We start from the raw sequence: 15,134 nt of genomic DNA, 5'->3' as shown, positions 1-15,134 counted from the left end.
AGATACCTGATCATCCCACTACCCAAGGATGACACCATTTTCGCAAATGTCTGCTCAAGTGGTTTCTCTGATCCCTTGTGGTTCACCTGTAAAAAAAATAAATAAATAAAACAGCATGACTTTTTATTTAGATAGAGAGTGATACCAGGAAATTAACAAGGAAATGCTAAGCTTTAAAAGGAAGTCATCTGAACCAACTTTGTAGGACCTATGGAAAAGTAATCAAAATTTACAGCAACCAACAAAATATCCATCAAGAAAAAGCCACCTTCTAAGCTGCAAGAAACCTCTGCAGCATTTTGACCTTCCTCTTCCAACATAAGGATGATGAATTTTGTTGTAAACAATAGGAGCTTTGTTTTTAGCTCCCTTCATCAAACCAGTAGAAGCAGACAAGACCCGATGTACATGTAACTACACACATCTGAAGAACTAAACTATCTCTGTACGGTGTAACTGCACAAAGGTAAAAAAAAACATTGGACTCATTGTAAAAGCTACAACTGAACTATTAGCCAATGGATACCTGGGGCAAGAGCTTCTTTCTGGATAGAGACATAAAATAGACCACCTAAAGCCTGAACAAACCAAGTGATGCTCTTTAAAAAATAGGGACATTCAAAAGCAGCAGTATATAAGAAAGAATTCAGAAAGCTACTTCCAGACTCAGGCAGGAAACATATCCAGAAAAATCCCGACTACTACAAACATCACCACCTGTTGCTCTTTAGCCTTCAAATATGCCTGGCTGGCTAACTGGTAAACTGTGCCCAGTATAGAACCAGTTTACAAAGAATAGAGGATGGGTTGTTCTTTTGTTTTATTTTGTTATTTTGTCTTTTTTCAATTCCTAGAGTTCAATGAATTCTGCCAAAACATTAGCTGAACATATTAAAAGAGAGTCTTCAGTGAGCATGCACAGTGAGGAAAATCTTGCAAAAGAGTCTGGAAAAGTGTAACAAGTGCATCACTATAATTTTTAACACTCAAAAAACCAAAACAACAAAACAAAGCACAACTAGCTCTGGGAAGAAAACTGACTCCATTGTTGCAACATTATAATAATCAATGACATAATTTTTAAAGAAAATCAGTCATACAAGGAAACAGGAAAAATGGCTTATCCAGCATACCAGAATTTAAGAGATAAAACAATTACAGTGATAAGAGGGAATTTACTGCAAATGCATATATTAAAACAAACAAAACTAGCTAGTGGTGGTAGCAACATGCTTTTAATTCTAGCATTCAGGAGGCAGAGGCAAGCAGAGCTCTATGAGTTCAAGGAGGACACAGGTTCAATTCCCAGCATCCACATAGTAGCTCATAACCAACTATAACAACAGTTCCAGGGGATCTGATGATAGCGTCTAGCTCCTGTGGGCACCATACACAGATATTATACACATAAGTAAATACAGATGACATACCTATACACATGAAAATAAAAAGAAATAAATATTTAAAAATAAAGGAAGGAAAGAAGAAAAAGCTTCAAATTAATAATCTAACTTTACACATTAAAGAGCTAGAAAAACAAAGTAAACCCAAAGCTGGCAGAAGAAAAGGAATGACATGATTAACGTAGAGAAGACCAAACACTGGTCCTGAAACACACTGACGAGCTGGGTTACAATGAACAAGAAGATTCAAATTATTAAAACCAGTAACAGTAATGAGGACACTGCTAATAATTTTTAGAAAAATAAAAATTATAACAGAATATGATGGATATTCATACCAAAAAAAATACAAAAAAAAAAAACCTCCCCAAAAAAAGGTGCAACTTAGAGTTGAACAAATTTCTAAAAAAATATAATCTACTAAAACTGAGCCATGAAGAAACAGAAAACCAGAACAGGAAGTTGGATGTGGTAGCTCACACATGTAATACTCACACTTGAGAAGTGAAAACAGAAAAAATGTAAGAGTTCAAGGGTAGCCTGGGCTAACAGTTAGAGCCTTGCCTCAACCTCACCATCTCCCCCTCCACAAAAGGAAAATCTAAACAGATCAGTAAGTAGGAAAGAGACTGAACTGTTATTAAAGAAAAGCCCCAGACCAGATCTTCACTTATCAATTTAACCAAAAGGTTAAGGATTAAATAAAAATTAGTACCACCTTTCTTTTTTTTTTTTTTTTTTGTTTTTGTTTTGTTTTTTTTTGTTTGTTTTTCGAGACAGGGTTTCTTTGTGTAGCTTTGCGCCTTTCCTGGAGCTCACTTGGTAGCCCAGGCTGGCCTCGAACTCACAGAGATCCGCCTGGCTCTGCCTCCCGAGTGCTGGGATTAAAGGCGTGTGCCACCATCGCCCGGCAGTACCACCTTTCTTTAAACTCCTTCAAAACTAAGAGGGTAGGTATGCTCTTTAATTCATTCATCATAACCAAAAGGTAGAAATAATCCAAATGTCTATTAATTCATGAATAGAAAAACAAAATGTCTTACATTCCTCCAGTAAGATATTATTCAGTCTTTAAAAGTAATGCAATTCTGATAGACATAGATGGCTCTTTAAAACATTATACTAAATTAAACAAGTAAAACACAGAGGACAAATATTGTATGAGTCTACATATATGAGGAGCATAAAAATAGACAAATTTAGAAGAATCAGAGAGTAAAACAGAATCACTAGGAGCAAGGGGAAGGTGATTTAAAAAAAAAAAAAGACCATTTAGTAGGATCACAGTTTCTGTTTGGTCTGGTGAAAAGTTGTAGAAACGTTAATTTAAAAATCAATTTTCCTATTAATTAAATTGCTTTTGTTTTGTTGTTCCTCTCCAAAAAACATTCAAACCTACCAGATTAATTATGACTTGCTTTCCATAAATAATCACTTGTGAATCAAAATGCCTTTGGAAACCATCCATCTAGAAGAGAGACAAAAGCATATAGTTTATTCAACTACATAATATGATTATTTACCATAATTCTTAAAGTACCTCCTTAACTATTCCATTTTTTTAAAAAGATTATTTATTTTATGTATGAGTGCTCTGTCTGCATGGACAACTGCATGCCAGAAGAGGGCATCAGATCCCACTAAGGATGGTTGTAAGACACCATGTGATTGCCAGAAATTGAACTCAGACCTCTGGAAGAGCAGCCAGTGCCCTTAATTGCCAAGCCATCTCTCCAAGCCCGAACTATCCCATTTTTATGCTTAACAAAGTGCCAGGAGGAGGACTATGCTTTCTGGATATTGGAAACACCGTGAGGCAAATGGTTGTAATGCAGCCATTACAGTATCACTATTTGAAATCTGAATGCAACTTTTGACAAATACACTACATTCTATAAACCTCACTGAGATCTCCCAAGTGCTCATCTGCCATTCCATTCAGTAAATCTTTGTTCTAATACTTGTAACATGTTATTGGAGGCAATTTGTTATTACAGCCCAGAAGGGGCTTGAAGATACTGAATTTTGTCTTGTGGGGAACAAATATGTATTCTATAGGCAAATCTAAAAGCATCTTGGGTTCTGTGTGACCAGGGCCCTCCCCAGGCAAGGTAGGCTCTCATATCACCTCTACCCTTCACACAAAATAGGTTCTATTTTAACCAGTGAAAAATTCAGGGAGATACATACATGATTTGCTACTTTGTTGATCTGTGGTTGTGGTTTGTACTTTAGATTTGGTCTTTGTGACCAGAAAACAGGTATTGATCCTCGAGTCTAAAAGAAAAGAGAGAAATATGAAAAGAAAGATACACAAACTAGTTTCCTCAACCTAATTATTGTAAGTAGTACAGATATTAACAACTTTGCAAAGAAAAACAAAACAAAAATAATCTACCAGCTACAAAAGTCTATATGCACCTTCTTAAATTACCTGTTTTGCCAGGTGTGGTAGCATACACTTTTAATCCCAGCACTGGAAGGCAGATCCAAGTTTAAGGATAGCGTGATCTACATAATGAACTCCAGGACAGCCAGGACTACATAGAGACCTGGTCTCAATAAATAAAAGTTCTTGGTTTATGGAAATATGCTTAAAAAGCACTTTCCCTTCCCAGTGTTACACACATGGCACCTGTATAACAAAGTTCTGTGATCTCCCTGAGTTCTAAATATATATATATGGCAATATGAAAAAAATAGAAAATTGCTTTACTCATTCTCAAAGGAATGTATTTATGAGCACCTGAATTTGTTTAGCTACTGATACTCTGGAGTAGGAAATACTGCACAACTCCACCAGAGGCAATAGATGAGCAGGACTGAGTAAGGCAGGTAGAACCAAGTATACGCTATCAGCTTGTGCTATCATCATCACCTTAGGTAGGGTCTAAGGCTTACACTGGTGAACTGCTAGACTTCCATAAACCTCACACCTGCCTCCCTCTTCTTTTTGGGGGGATTTAAGGGCAGGAAGTATTCATAAGACAACACCAGATTAATAATCCTTTATTAGCTGAAAATTTTCCACATTGTACACAAAGATAGTATTTAAAAAAGGAAAGATTGGTCTGGCAGTAATCACATGTAATCCTAGCATTGGGGATATGAAGACAGGAGGATTTTAAGGTCAGCCAGTGCTACACGAGACCCTGTTTCAAAAAACCTGAAGAGGAAGAGAAGAAAGAGAGAGAGAGAGAGAGAGAGAGAGAGAGAGAGAGAGAGAGAGAGAGAGAGAAAGAGAAAGGAAGGAAGGGAGGGAGGGGGAGAGAGAGAGGGAGGGAGGGGGAGAGAGAGAGAGAGAGAGAGAGAGAGAGAGAGAGAAAGGAAGAAAGAAAGAAAGGAAGGAAGGGAGGGAGGGAGGGGGAGAGAGAGGGAGAGAGAGGGAGGGAGGGAGGGAGGGAGAGAGAGAGAGAGAGAGAGAGAGAGAGAGAGAGAGAGAGAGAGAGAGAGAGAGAAAAGAAAAGTAAGGCAAAGAGGAAAATTTCAACATGACGGAAAATGGAAGATCAAGTAGAAAGGGCCAACTGGATAACCACCAAACATATACACTTGCCTGTACAAATGAAGCCCTGTTCCCATTGTAGTGCACGATCTGTTCTGTTTCTACAAAGTTAGCTGCATGGCCTTCAGAATCAATTCCTAACATTTGGTACAAAAGACATGTATAAAAAAAATCATTAACTCAAGATAACTTAAGAATTACCAACTCAGTTCACATTAATGGATAAGTACTCATAATATTAAGTTCAAACAAATGGATAATACATTATTATAAAATTAAAAGAAGCTAGCCTAAATAGGCTTAAATAGTTAAGATTTATTTATATAAACATGAAGCTAGTAGATATTTTTCATACTAAAAACATCCTCAAAAAACAGTCCCCTTTGAAGAAAAGAAAAAGTCAAGCATGCCTACAAATCCTATTTTGAAGTTAAAACTATCATTTTTTGTGATTATAGTTGGTAATAACACTAAATAAAAATGTGGTTCATTGCATCAATAGTACTTAGTTTCGATGCAAAGAATCTCTAAAAAGATATTTAATTATCAAATAAAATAATTGTGTCTGATCCTAAACATCCATGACCATGAACATGTCCATGAAACCTAGTTTGAAAGCACAGTGTAATGTACTTACCAGAGACTCTACACTGGTTAGGTCTTTCTAGTATCTGAAGTACTTCCCTTTTAGCTTGTTTACATGATTTTTTTTTGTTACTAAGAAAAGTCTGCTAAGCAAAAGCAATTTCCAAGGTAGCTCTGATCCAGATTACCAGAAAGATTATCAGAAAGAAATACATGGATTTTTAACTCCCCAATATTTAAAACACTCTTTTTCTGACATATTTCTAAAATAAAGCATTTTGAGTTGTTATCAGGATGTCTGTAACTATACATTAGTAGATAATCAGAAGGAAGCAAATTTACTGAGCTACACTAGCAATGGTATCACTTCTCAAAGCTAAATTACTTTCAGAAGCACAGGCTACATTTGTTTCTTTCTGTGGTGGTTTGAATAGGAATGCCCCCACCACCATGGGCTCATATTAGGGAATGCACTACTTGAGAGGGATTAGGTGTGACCTTGCTGAAGTAGGTGTGGCCTTGTTGGAGGAAATGTGTCACTGGGAGGATGGGCTTTTGGGGTTTCAAAAGCCCAAGCCAGTCCCAGTGTCTCTTTTCTTCCTGCTGTCTGCAGATTGGGATGTAGAACTCTCAACTACTACTCCAGTACCATGTCTGTGTGCCATCATGATGTAATGGACTAAACCTTTGAAACTGTAAGCAAGCCCCAACTGAATGCTTTCTTTTTATAAGAGTTGCTGTGGTCATGGTGTCTCTTCACAGCAACAGAACACTAAGACACCTTCCATAATTCCCATTAAGGAACAAAATGCAGTTATTTTACAAAGAGAAAAGACATGGAAGAAGGGAAAGCAGGAAAGAGGGAGATATCATTATGAAAAGACTTCCAAACATATTAATTTTTTAATAAACCAAGATGTAGAAAAACATGTATAAAATATAACCACTGTCTATAAAAGGAAGAAAAAATACCTATATTAATATAAAGTTACAGTGCAGGATAAGTAAGAAACTAATATCTGGTTATCTAGCAAAGGAGTAAGAACCAAGCAGATTAAATGGGAAATTTCTATAATTCTAAAAATAAAATTCATATTTAAAATATGTACTCAATGCTTAACAATCCATATATTAATATATGGAAAATATAGTTAAGGAGATGCTAACTATAATTTGGTTGAGGCCATTCTTAGTGGCTTTTTCCCAATGCTATAGCATCTGTAATAACATTAGTCAGATATTCTCTATATAACTCTCTGGGCTCAAAATTACAGTTATTTGTTTAGCAGGATTTTATTCTAATATATTATGGTTGAAAGCAAAATAAATGTTGGAGAATCTTCATATTCACAATAACTATAATACACATCTTAACAGTTTGGTTGGAGCAAATTAGCATATTTCTAGTGCAAAGCCTACAGAATGCTCAAAATTTAAACAATCTACAAACTGAAGTCATGAAGTAAAATGGTTACTTTTATACTTGCAAAGAGACCAAGAGTAATAAGAGAAATACTATCTGATATGAGTGTAAATTACTGAAGACCACACTGAATTAAGCATATGTTCAGACACCCAATAAACATGTAGCTGTTCTTAAACAGTTAAAGGCTATTAATTACAGTAGCTAGAGAAAAGCACAGAAGACCTATAATTATTATAATGAGGACAAAAATCATTAGAAAGGGTATCAAATAACAATACATAAAAGGTCACAGTTAAGTCATTTAGGTTAAGTGTTAAACAATGGAAGATATGGCCCAGTTATGCTGACATGAAATGATTCTTACCTCTTACATAATATCGCACACCAGCTCTGAAACAACTCCTTCTGGAGATGAGAATCCAATCAAAGTATTTTCCATTAATAGAACATGAGTGCATAGTAATAACTTAACTACGTTAAGAAAAAATCTAATGTAGGAAGAGTTCTAGATTCAATACAAATCTATTTACTATAATAGGAATGAATTGTCTTTAGGAAGAAAAAAAAAGACAGAATATGCAAGTCTTTCTGGTTCTTCATGATTATTCCCAAATCTTTAGTATCTTCATTTCCAACTGTGAAGTCTGTCAAGTCAGTTCTCCTACAGTGACACATGTACAGAATATTTAAGAACTTTGCTAGTGTTTCTATTTAATTTTTTCCTTTCCATGATATCTTCAATTACCTTCTAAAAGTATAGAACTAGGTGTCAATGATATCACCAAAAACCCTATTCTGAATGAAAACCAGAAATCTGAAAAAAATTAACCTTCAAGTTAAGAAATGGAAAACAGAGTAGGAGCTAGGAACATAGCTCAGTCATGGGTTCGATCCCTTGTACTGCAAAAAGTAACTACTTAAAAATTAAATGAAGAAGGGCTGGAGAGATGGCTTAGTGGTTAAGAGCATTGACTGCTCTACCAGAGGACCCGGGCTCAGTTCCCAGCACTCACATGGCAGCTCACAACTCTCTGGAACTCCAGTTCCAGGGGATTTGAACTCTCCTCTAGCCTCCTTGAGCATCAGGCACATATGTAATGCACACATGTACATGAAAGTAAAACATACACATAAAAGAAAATAAAAATTAAATGAAGAAAAAATGCTATTGTAGTTAAAGAAAAAAATGAAATATAGCCGGGCAGTTGTGGTGTATGTCTTTAATCCCAGGGCTTGGGAGGCAGAGGCAGTCAGAGCTCCATAAATTCGAGGACAGCCTGATCTACAGAGTGAGTTAGTTCCAGACAGTTAGGGCTACATAGAGAAACCCTGTCTCTTAAAAAAAAAAAGAAAGAAAGGAAGGAAGGAAGGAAGGAAGGAAGGAAGGAAGAAAGAAAGAAGAAAGAAGAAAGAAGAAAGGAAGAAAGGAAGAAGAAAGGAAGAAGAAAGGAAGAAAGGAAGAAAGGAAGAAAGAAGGAAGAAAGGAAGAAGAAAGAGAAAGAAAGAAAGAGAAAGAAAGAAAAAGAAAAAAATCATACGTATAATTTATACATGTAAATTAATCGCAATAGTTGATATGAAGATTTACAGATTGAAACAAATTAAGTGCTTTTTCTCTGGAATGTAAAAAAATAAACCTAAAAGTGGAAAAAATTTAATGTAAAGAATATGTAAAATGGTAGAGATCATTCTAGCATGCATGAAGCTCTGGATATAATACCCAGCATGAAATAAATGTTATGACAGATGTAATAACACATGAATGTAATTTCAGCACTCAAAAGTAGAAGGTTCAAGATCATATTCAGATGTACAGAGTTCAAGGTCAGCCTGGGATTTCTCCAAACCTTTCCTTCAATACTAGTCACTGAATTGTACAATTAAAACTGACTAAAAAGGAGGCTTCTAGTCAAATCTATTTGATCAAAATAAAACCTATGTACACAAGTGCATCTCTGAAGCATGCTGAGCTTGCTCCATCTGGCTCTATAACTGCCACTGAGAAAGGGACCTACTGTGGTGTAACAATCTTTGTACACTGTAAACATGTATTACTCTCATTGGTCTATAGCTGGGCAGTAAGAGATTGGGTGGGAAAATTCCAGGAAGGGTGGAGTTAGAGAAGTTGCCAGGAGATGCAGAGGAAGCAAGACATGCTGGAAGACAGGTAAAGCCACATGGCAGCACACAGATTAATAGAAATGGGTTAATTTAAGAGCTAGTTAGTACTAAGTCTGAGCTATCAGCCAAGCATTGATAATATTATGCCTCCATGTCAGTTATTCAGGAACTGGTGGGTGGGAAAGAAAAGTCTGCCAACAGGGACCACTCATTTCATTCCTTTGCTTGGCTTTCTAGTTTTGCCACTAAACAATGTATTTATTCTGAACAGCTTTTTACTTTTTTTTTTTTTTTGCATGAAAGGCATTACAATGTAAGCATTCCTGAAGCCTTGCATGCTCTGTATGTTTGAGACTCATTAACTACTACAATTATTTAATTATCCTCTGCATAAACATACTACTGGTTGGTGTTTTGTACTGTTAGGGTAGGGAGTATCAAACTGTTAACCTTCCTGCCTCAGCTTTACATGGGGCTGAAATTAGAGGGATGCACCACCACATCAGAAAGGATATACTAGTTTATTTGTCCAGTCTACTGTTGATAGACATGCAAGTTGTTTCTGGATTCTGCTGTCATAACCAGTTGCAACAAACACTTCTTTGTGTGAGCCTGTGGACATGGATCAAATCATATCCACCATCTGATACTATCAGAAAATGTCAATGGACTTTAGAATTATTTTAGCTTATTCTCTTTACCCACTCTTGATATTGTCAAGCTTATCCAACTCATGGAAGAATCAAGAGGATAACAAGTTTTATTGTTTCACTGGCCATATTGTTTATTTTTGCTAATTTGTTTAGGTTTGCCCTGTTTGCTATATGTAACATTTTTCTTAATATAATTTTATTCACTCATCATAAAGCATAATAAAATAATCCATGAGCCTGCCATCCAACTTCAGAATACAACCAAGTCCCAACTTACCCATTTCTTCTCCTTTCTAGCCAGCTGAATTTATGTCCAGAAATAACGACTTTTAACAAGTTTGTGGCAACCAATCTTTCTTTCTAGTTTCTATACCTATAATCATCACTTAAAAAACAAAAACTTGCATTTGAGCTTTATGAAAAGGACACTACACTACAGCCTTCTAAACCTGTCATTCCTCCCCATAAGTTCCCAGAGTTATCCCAGAGCAATTTATTCCTCTTCAGAATTGTGTGTAATCTGAAAAGGACCAGACCACAGAGACCTAGTTCCTCTATTCTATGGGCCTCACTATTTTGTTATAAAATGCTGCTATGAACATTCTTTTAAATAATTCCTGGTATGAATGCATTAGGAATTCAAACAAGAAGTACTGGCAAATTTTCAAGAGATCAACGGGAAGTACTAACGATCACTGATGCCTATCACCACAAAATTCACTGATGGTTCCTTAAGCTCCCAAATTACTTCTTTCAAAAGTCATAGCACCAGAAAAGATTCCAAGGCAGTATTATTTCACTTGCTTGCCCAAATTAACTATTTTGAGACTGGACACAAAGATAAAGTAATACATTACCCTGCTGCTAGAGAGTTAAATCTGGTAGAAAATACGACTGCCTTTATGACTCATTTTCCTCTGATTACAGAAAGAGTACGTGTGCATGCAAAGACACACTAACCACCAAAATGAGATAACTTTAGAAAAATGAATGAATTCACTACCCTTTATCCACAGTTAGACCCAGGCCCACCTAACCCTACTCCCCAGGAGGCCCACTCCACACACTCCTCAATTTCCACCACTAATGGCTAACAATGTTGCTTCATATTTCACTGAAAAGGCCTATATGCTCCAGGCCAGAATTCCCTCTTAGCTCATACACTCAAAGCCTCACTCCAGTATGCACCCTTACCACCCCCAACTTCTCTAAAACCTTTCGTAGCAGACTTCGTTAATTTCCTCATTTGGGGAGGGAGGACAGGAGCAGGTACATAACCTCCTTCCTAAATTGTCATATCTAACCACTAGCATGTCTCAGCTGTTGACACCCTCTTCTTGGAAACAATATCTTCACTGGTTTCCAGGACATTCCTTTCACTTGCTTTGCCTTTCCTCACTGGTCTATGTTAGTATCTGCATAAAGCTTGGAGCAACCCTATAATCTGCCCTTTCAGTTCACTCCCTGTGGTTCATTTTTAGAAGTCTTTTATGTAGCCTACTGCCTACAGTACACGGCTCTAGCATTTTCTCACGATGTAGAAACTCTTTCCAACAGTACATCTCTCTCTCTCTTTAGAGTGTATATCTCCATTTCTCCCTTTAATAATCTTATCCCATTTCATGGATTGAAATGGCATCCTAGCACTGATGAGATGGCTCAGTGGATAATCAAGTCACCTGTCACCAAGCCCGAAGATCTGAGTTCAATCAATCCCTAGAACCCACAAGGTGGAAGGAGATCTCAGACTCCTAAAAGTTGTCCTCTGACCTCCACAAGTATGCACATTCACACAAAAACTAAACAGATGTTGTAAGAAAGAAAGAAATGCCATCTACCCTGACCACCACATCTATAAGGCCAGAAAGATGACTCAAATGGGTTACTTGCTACCAAGCCTACAAGCAGCTCAATCTCCAGGACCCACATGGCAAAACAAAGAATCTGGCCCCTGAAGCTGTCCTTTGAACTCTACACATGCATCATGAGGAGTATGCCATCTCACACATTCAAAACAAAAAGAAATTATGTCTCTAGTGTGAACTCTCCCCTCAACTCCAATTCTATTAATCTGGCTCCTCCCTCACATCTTCTTTCGCCTATCTATTGAAATGCTGAGCTTCACAAATTAATGATACTTTTCTCCTTCCCTCCTACCTTCAAGACTTCCCCATCTCAATGGATGGCTTCCTTTCACGTAACATGACAAGAACTTTACATTTCTACCAATCTCTTTCATATTCCGTATATAATCGGAAAACCTAGTTAGCTCAATTTTTCCAAAGTTACCTACCCGACCACATTGATACCTTCCTGTTTCTTGGAAAAATCACCTCTCATTGGCATGACTTTGTCTCCACCTTGCTCACACCTGGCCTACTGCTGTAACAGAGGGGTGCTGTCTTATTATGCCAATCCTCTGTTCAACCTCTACTCTCTCAAAGAACTTTTTCATCATATGTAAAGTAAAAGTCACAACCCTCCCATGGACTATTGAGCCCTGAATAATTTGGATTAAGAACCTCATGAACACATCTCTGTGGTGGTATTCTAATTGTACTGAAATGTGATTTTGATTGTATGTTAATAAATAAAGTTGCCCGGGGGTCAGAGCTATTAGAGCCATAGCAAGAGTGTGGCGGTGGTGGCACACGCCTTTAATCCCAGCACTTGGTAGAAGAGCTAGGTAGATCTCTGTGTGTTCAGGGATACAGCCAGCATTGGAGACAAATGCCTTTAAGACTTGGGGGGCTGTACATACAGACAGTGACAAGGCAGTCACGTATTTGGGTTTACAACCAATGAGAAAGCAGAACAAAAAGACTATGAAAAGACGTACAGACAGGAAGTAGTGCTCTTTCGGAAAGCTAGGACCACCGCAGGAGGAAGGGTGAGATTTTAGCTCTGAGCTCTGACCTCTCAGCTTTCTCTTTTACATTGGTTCTGTGTTTCTTATTTAATAAAACGGTTGGTTACATCTACACATCTCTCCCCACCTACAGTATACTACACTAACATATACTTATTGATCTCTGTAAATATGAAACCTAGAAATACATTCCTAGTTAAGAAACTACACTAAATAAAAGTCCATTTCAAGCTTTAAATCCAATACTAAACAGGTAAGTTAGTTATAAAGCTGCTTAGAAAACGAGTCTATGATTGTATTTGATTAATGTTGCAGGATCTTTTATCCTACTGTGTGAAGGTGTGTCTCTGTTTTACCTTGCCTGCTTAATAAAGAGCCAAAGGGCCAATAGCTAAGCATGAGAGGTTAGGTAGGACTTCTGGGCAGAGAAAGGAAGTCAGGATGAATCTAGGCACATAGGAGATGCCAGAGAAACAAAGAGGGAGTTGGACATACAGAATGGAGGAGAGGTAAAAGGCCACATGACAGAACATACATTAAAAGAAGCAGGTTAATTAAGTTATAAGAGCTAGGTGGGAATAAGCCTAAGCAAAAGGCAAAGCTTTCATAATTAAGTCTTCGTGTTATTATTTGGGAGCTGGCAATCCCCAAAAGAAAGTCCTACTATAGATTATTTGTCCATTCATAATCTCATTTTGAAAACAAAACAAAATAGAAACAATTGGCCCAAATCCTTGAAAACTACTTAAAACATATCTGTTCTTATTTTATTCTTCGAAGAACTTTTAAAAACTTGGTGGAGGGTAGGGGTAGCAGCAGAGCTGAAGATGTAGAGTACACATGTCTAGCATGCAGAAGGCTTGAAATCCTAGCACTTGGGAGGTAGAGGCACAAAGATCAAAAGCTCAAGTTTTTTTTTTTTTGCTACATATTGAGTTTGGGGCCAGTCTAGGATACATGACACCTATGTAAGAGAAGGGAAGGTGTTACAAAATATTTGATTACACTGTGTAAAGATATGTCACTGTGACTAGGCTTAATAAAAAGCTAAATGGCCAATAGCTAGGCAGCAGGTACAGGCAGGACTTCCAGACTAAGAGGGCTCTACGAAGAAGAAAGGGGGAGTAATCAGCCAGATACAGAGGAAGAGGACATGCAGGAGAGGGAAAATCCAAAAGCCACTAGATGAGTAGAAATGGGTTAAGTTGTAAAAGCTAGTTAGAAAAAAAAGCATAAGCTAAAGCCGAGCTTCCATAATTAATAAGTCTCCATGTCATTTTTTTTTTTTTTTTTTGTGAGCGGTGGCCCAAAGAAAAATCCATCTACAGGAGATAGGAGAGGAGAGAGGAGCAGGGGAGGGGAGAGGGCAGAAAAAAGAGGAGAGCTAGACAGAGGATGAAGACAACAAACTAAGTAAGAGCTTTACCTTGAGATTTTTCTTATTTCCCCATAACTATAAAAAATATTTCCTCCATTGTGGTGATACATGTAAACAATTTCCTAAATATATAATTTATCCTTACATGGACAATATTTTACTAGATGATTCAAATGAAGATAATTTAGAAAGAATGTTTGAAGAACTAAAGAAAATGTTGCCTTGTTGGGGATTACAAATTGCTTCTGAAAAGATACAAAGAGGAGATTCTATTAATTATTTAGGATATAAAATAGGTCTATAAAAAATTAGATCCCAAGAAGTGCAAATTAGGAGAGATCGATTATAGACTCTTAATGATTTTCAAAGATTATTTGGAGACATTTCCTATCTATGGGCTACTGTTGGGGTAAAAAATGATGAACTGAGTAATTTGTTCAAAACCTTAGAGGCTGAAAAGGACCAAGAGAATTATCAGCCAAAGCTGAGAGAGAATGGGCTTGGGTAGAAAAGAAAATACAGAATGAACATGTGGATCATGTGGATCCAAAGCTTGATTGCATTTTGCTTATTTTACCATCTAAGCATTCTCCTACAGGAATTATATTGGAATGGATATTTCTACCAAACAGAGTAAAAAATTAAAAACTTATGTGGAAAAAAATCTCTGAGTTGATTTTAAAGGGAAAATTGAGACTTCATTAATTAACAGGAATAGACCCAGCGGAAATTAACTAATGATGAAATTGACAAATTATAGGCAAAACATGAACCTTGGCAGAGAGCTTGCAGTAATTTTCTGGGAAAGATTAAGAATATCTCAAAAGTGATAGAATTAAACTTATAAAGAGAGCTAACTGGATCCTGCATCACATTGTATGGGAAACACCAATACCTGGAGCCCCTACATTTTATACAGATGCAAACAAAACAAAACAAAACAACAACAACAACAAAAAACAAGGAAAGGGAGGTTACAAATCAGAATTTAAGTAAAGTAGTTCAAAGTCCTTATAGTTCAGTTCAAAAGTCAGAATTATATGCTATTCTGATGGTATTAATAGATTTTTTGGAACCTCTCACCATAGTTACTGACTCTCAGTATGCTGAAAGAGTGGTCTTACATATTGAAACAGCGGAATTTATCCCTTATGAGTCAGAATTAACTTATTTATTCAGTTACAAGATACAATC

At 36.8% G+C, this 15,134-nt stretch overlaps 1 protein-coding gene across 2 annotated transcripts in view; it reads right to left on the bottom strand.

The window, feature by feature from the left end:
• The window catches only part of Sacm1l (SAC1 like phosphatidylinositide phosphatase), a 70,671-nt gene that overhangs the window by 16,074 nt on the left and 39,463 nt on the right, over positions 1 to 15,134 (bottom strand). For both annotated transcript variants that reach the window (XM_006990791.4, XM_042281926.2), the window contains 5 exons: positions 7,284 to 7,385; positions 4,960 to 5,045; positions 3,594 to 3,680; positions 2,803 to 2,871; positions 7 to 86 (listed from right to left, as the gene is read on the bottom strand). In XM_006990791.4, the coding sequence (XP_006990853.1) occupies positions 7 to 86; positions 2,803 to 2,871; positions 3,594 to 3,680; positions 4,960 to 5,045; positions 7,284 to 7,385 (424 nt within the window). The remainder of the gene's footprint in view (positions 1 to 6; positions 87 to 2,802; positions 2,872 to 3,593; positions 3,681 to 4,959; positions 5,046 to 7,283; positions 7,386 to 15,134) is intronic.

The sequence above is a fragment of the Peromyscus maniculatus genome, chromosome 7 (genome assembly GCF_049852395.1).
Source record: "Peromyscus maniculatus bairdii isolate BWxNUB_F1_BW_parent chromosome 7, HU_Pman_BW_mat_3.1, whole genome shotgun sequence".
In the NCBI taxonomy this organism is placed as follows: Eukaryota; Metazoa; Chordata; class Mammalia; order Rodentia; family Cricetidae; genus Peromyscus; species Peromyscus maniculatus.
Note: the sequence above shows the minus strand (reverse complement) of the source record. Positions and strands in the feature narration are given on the sequence as shown.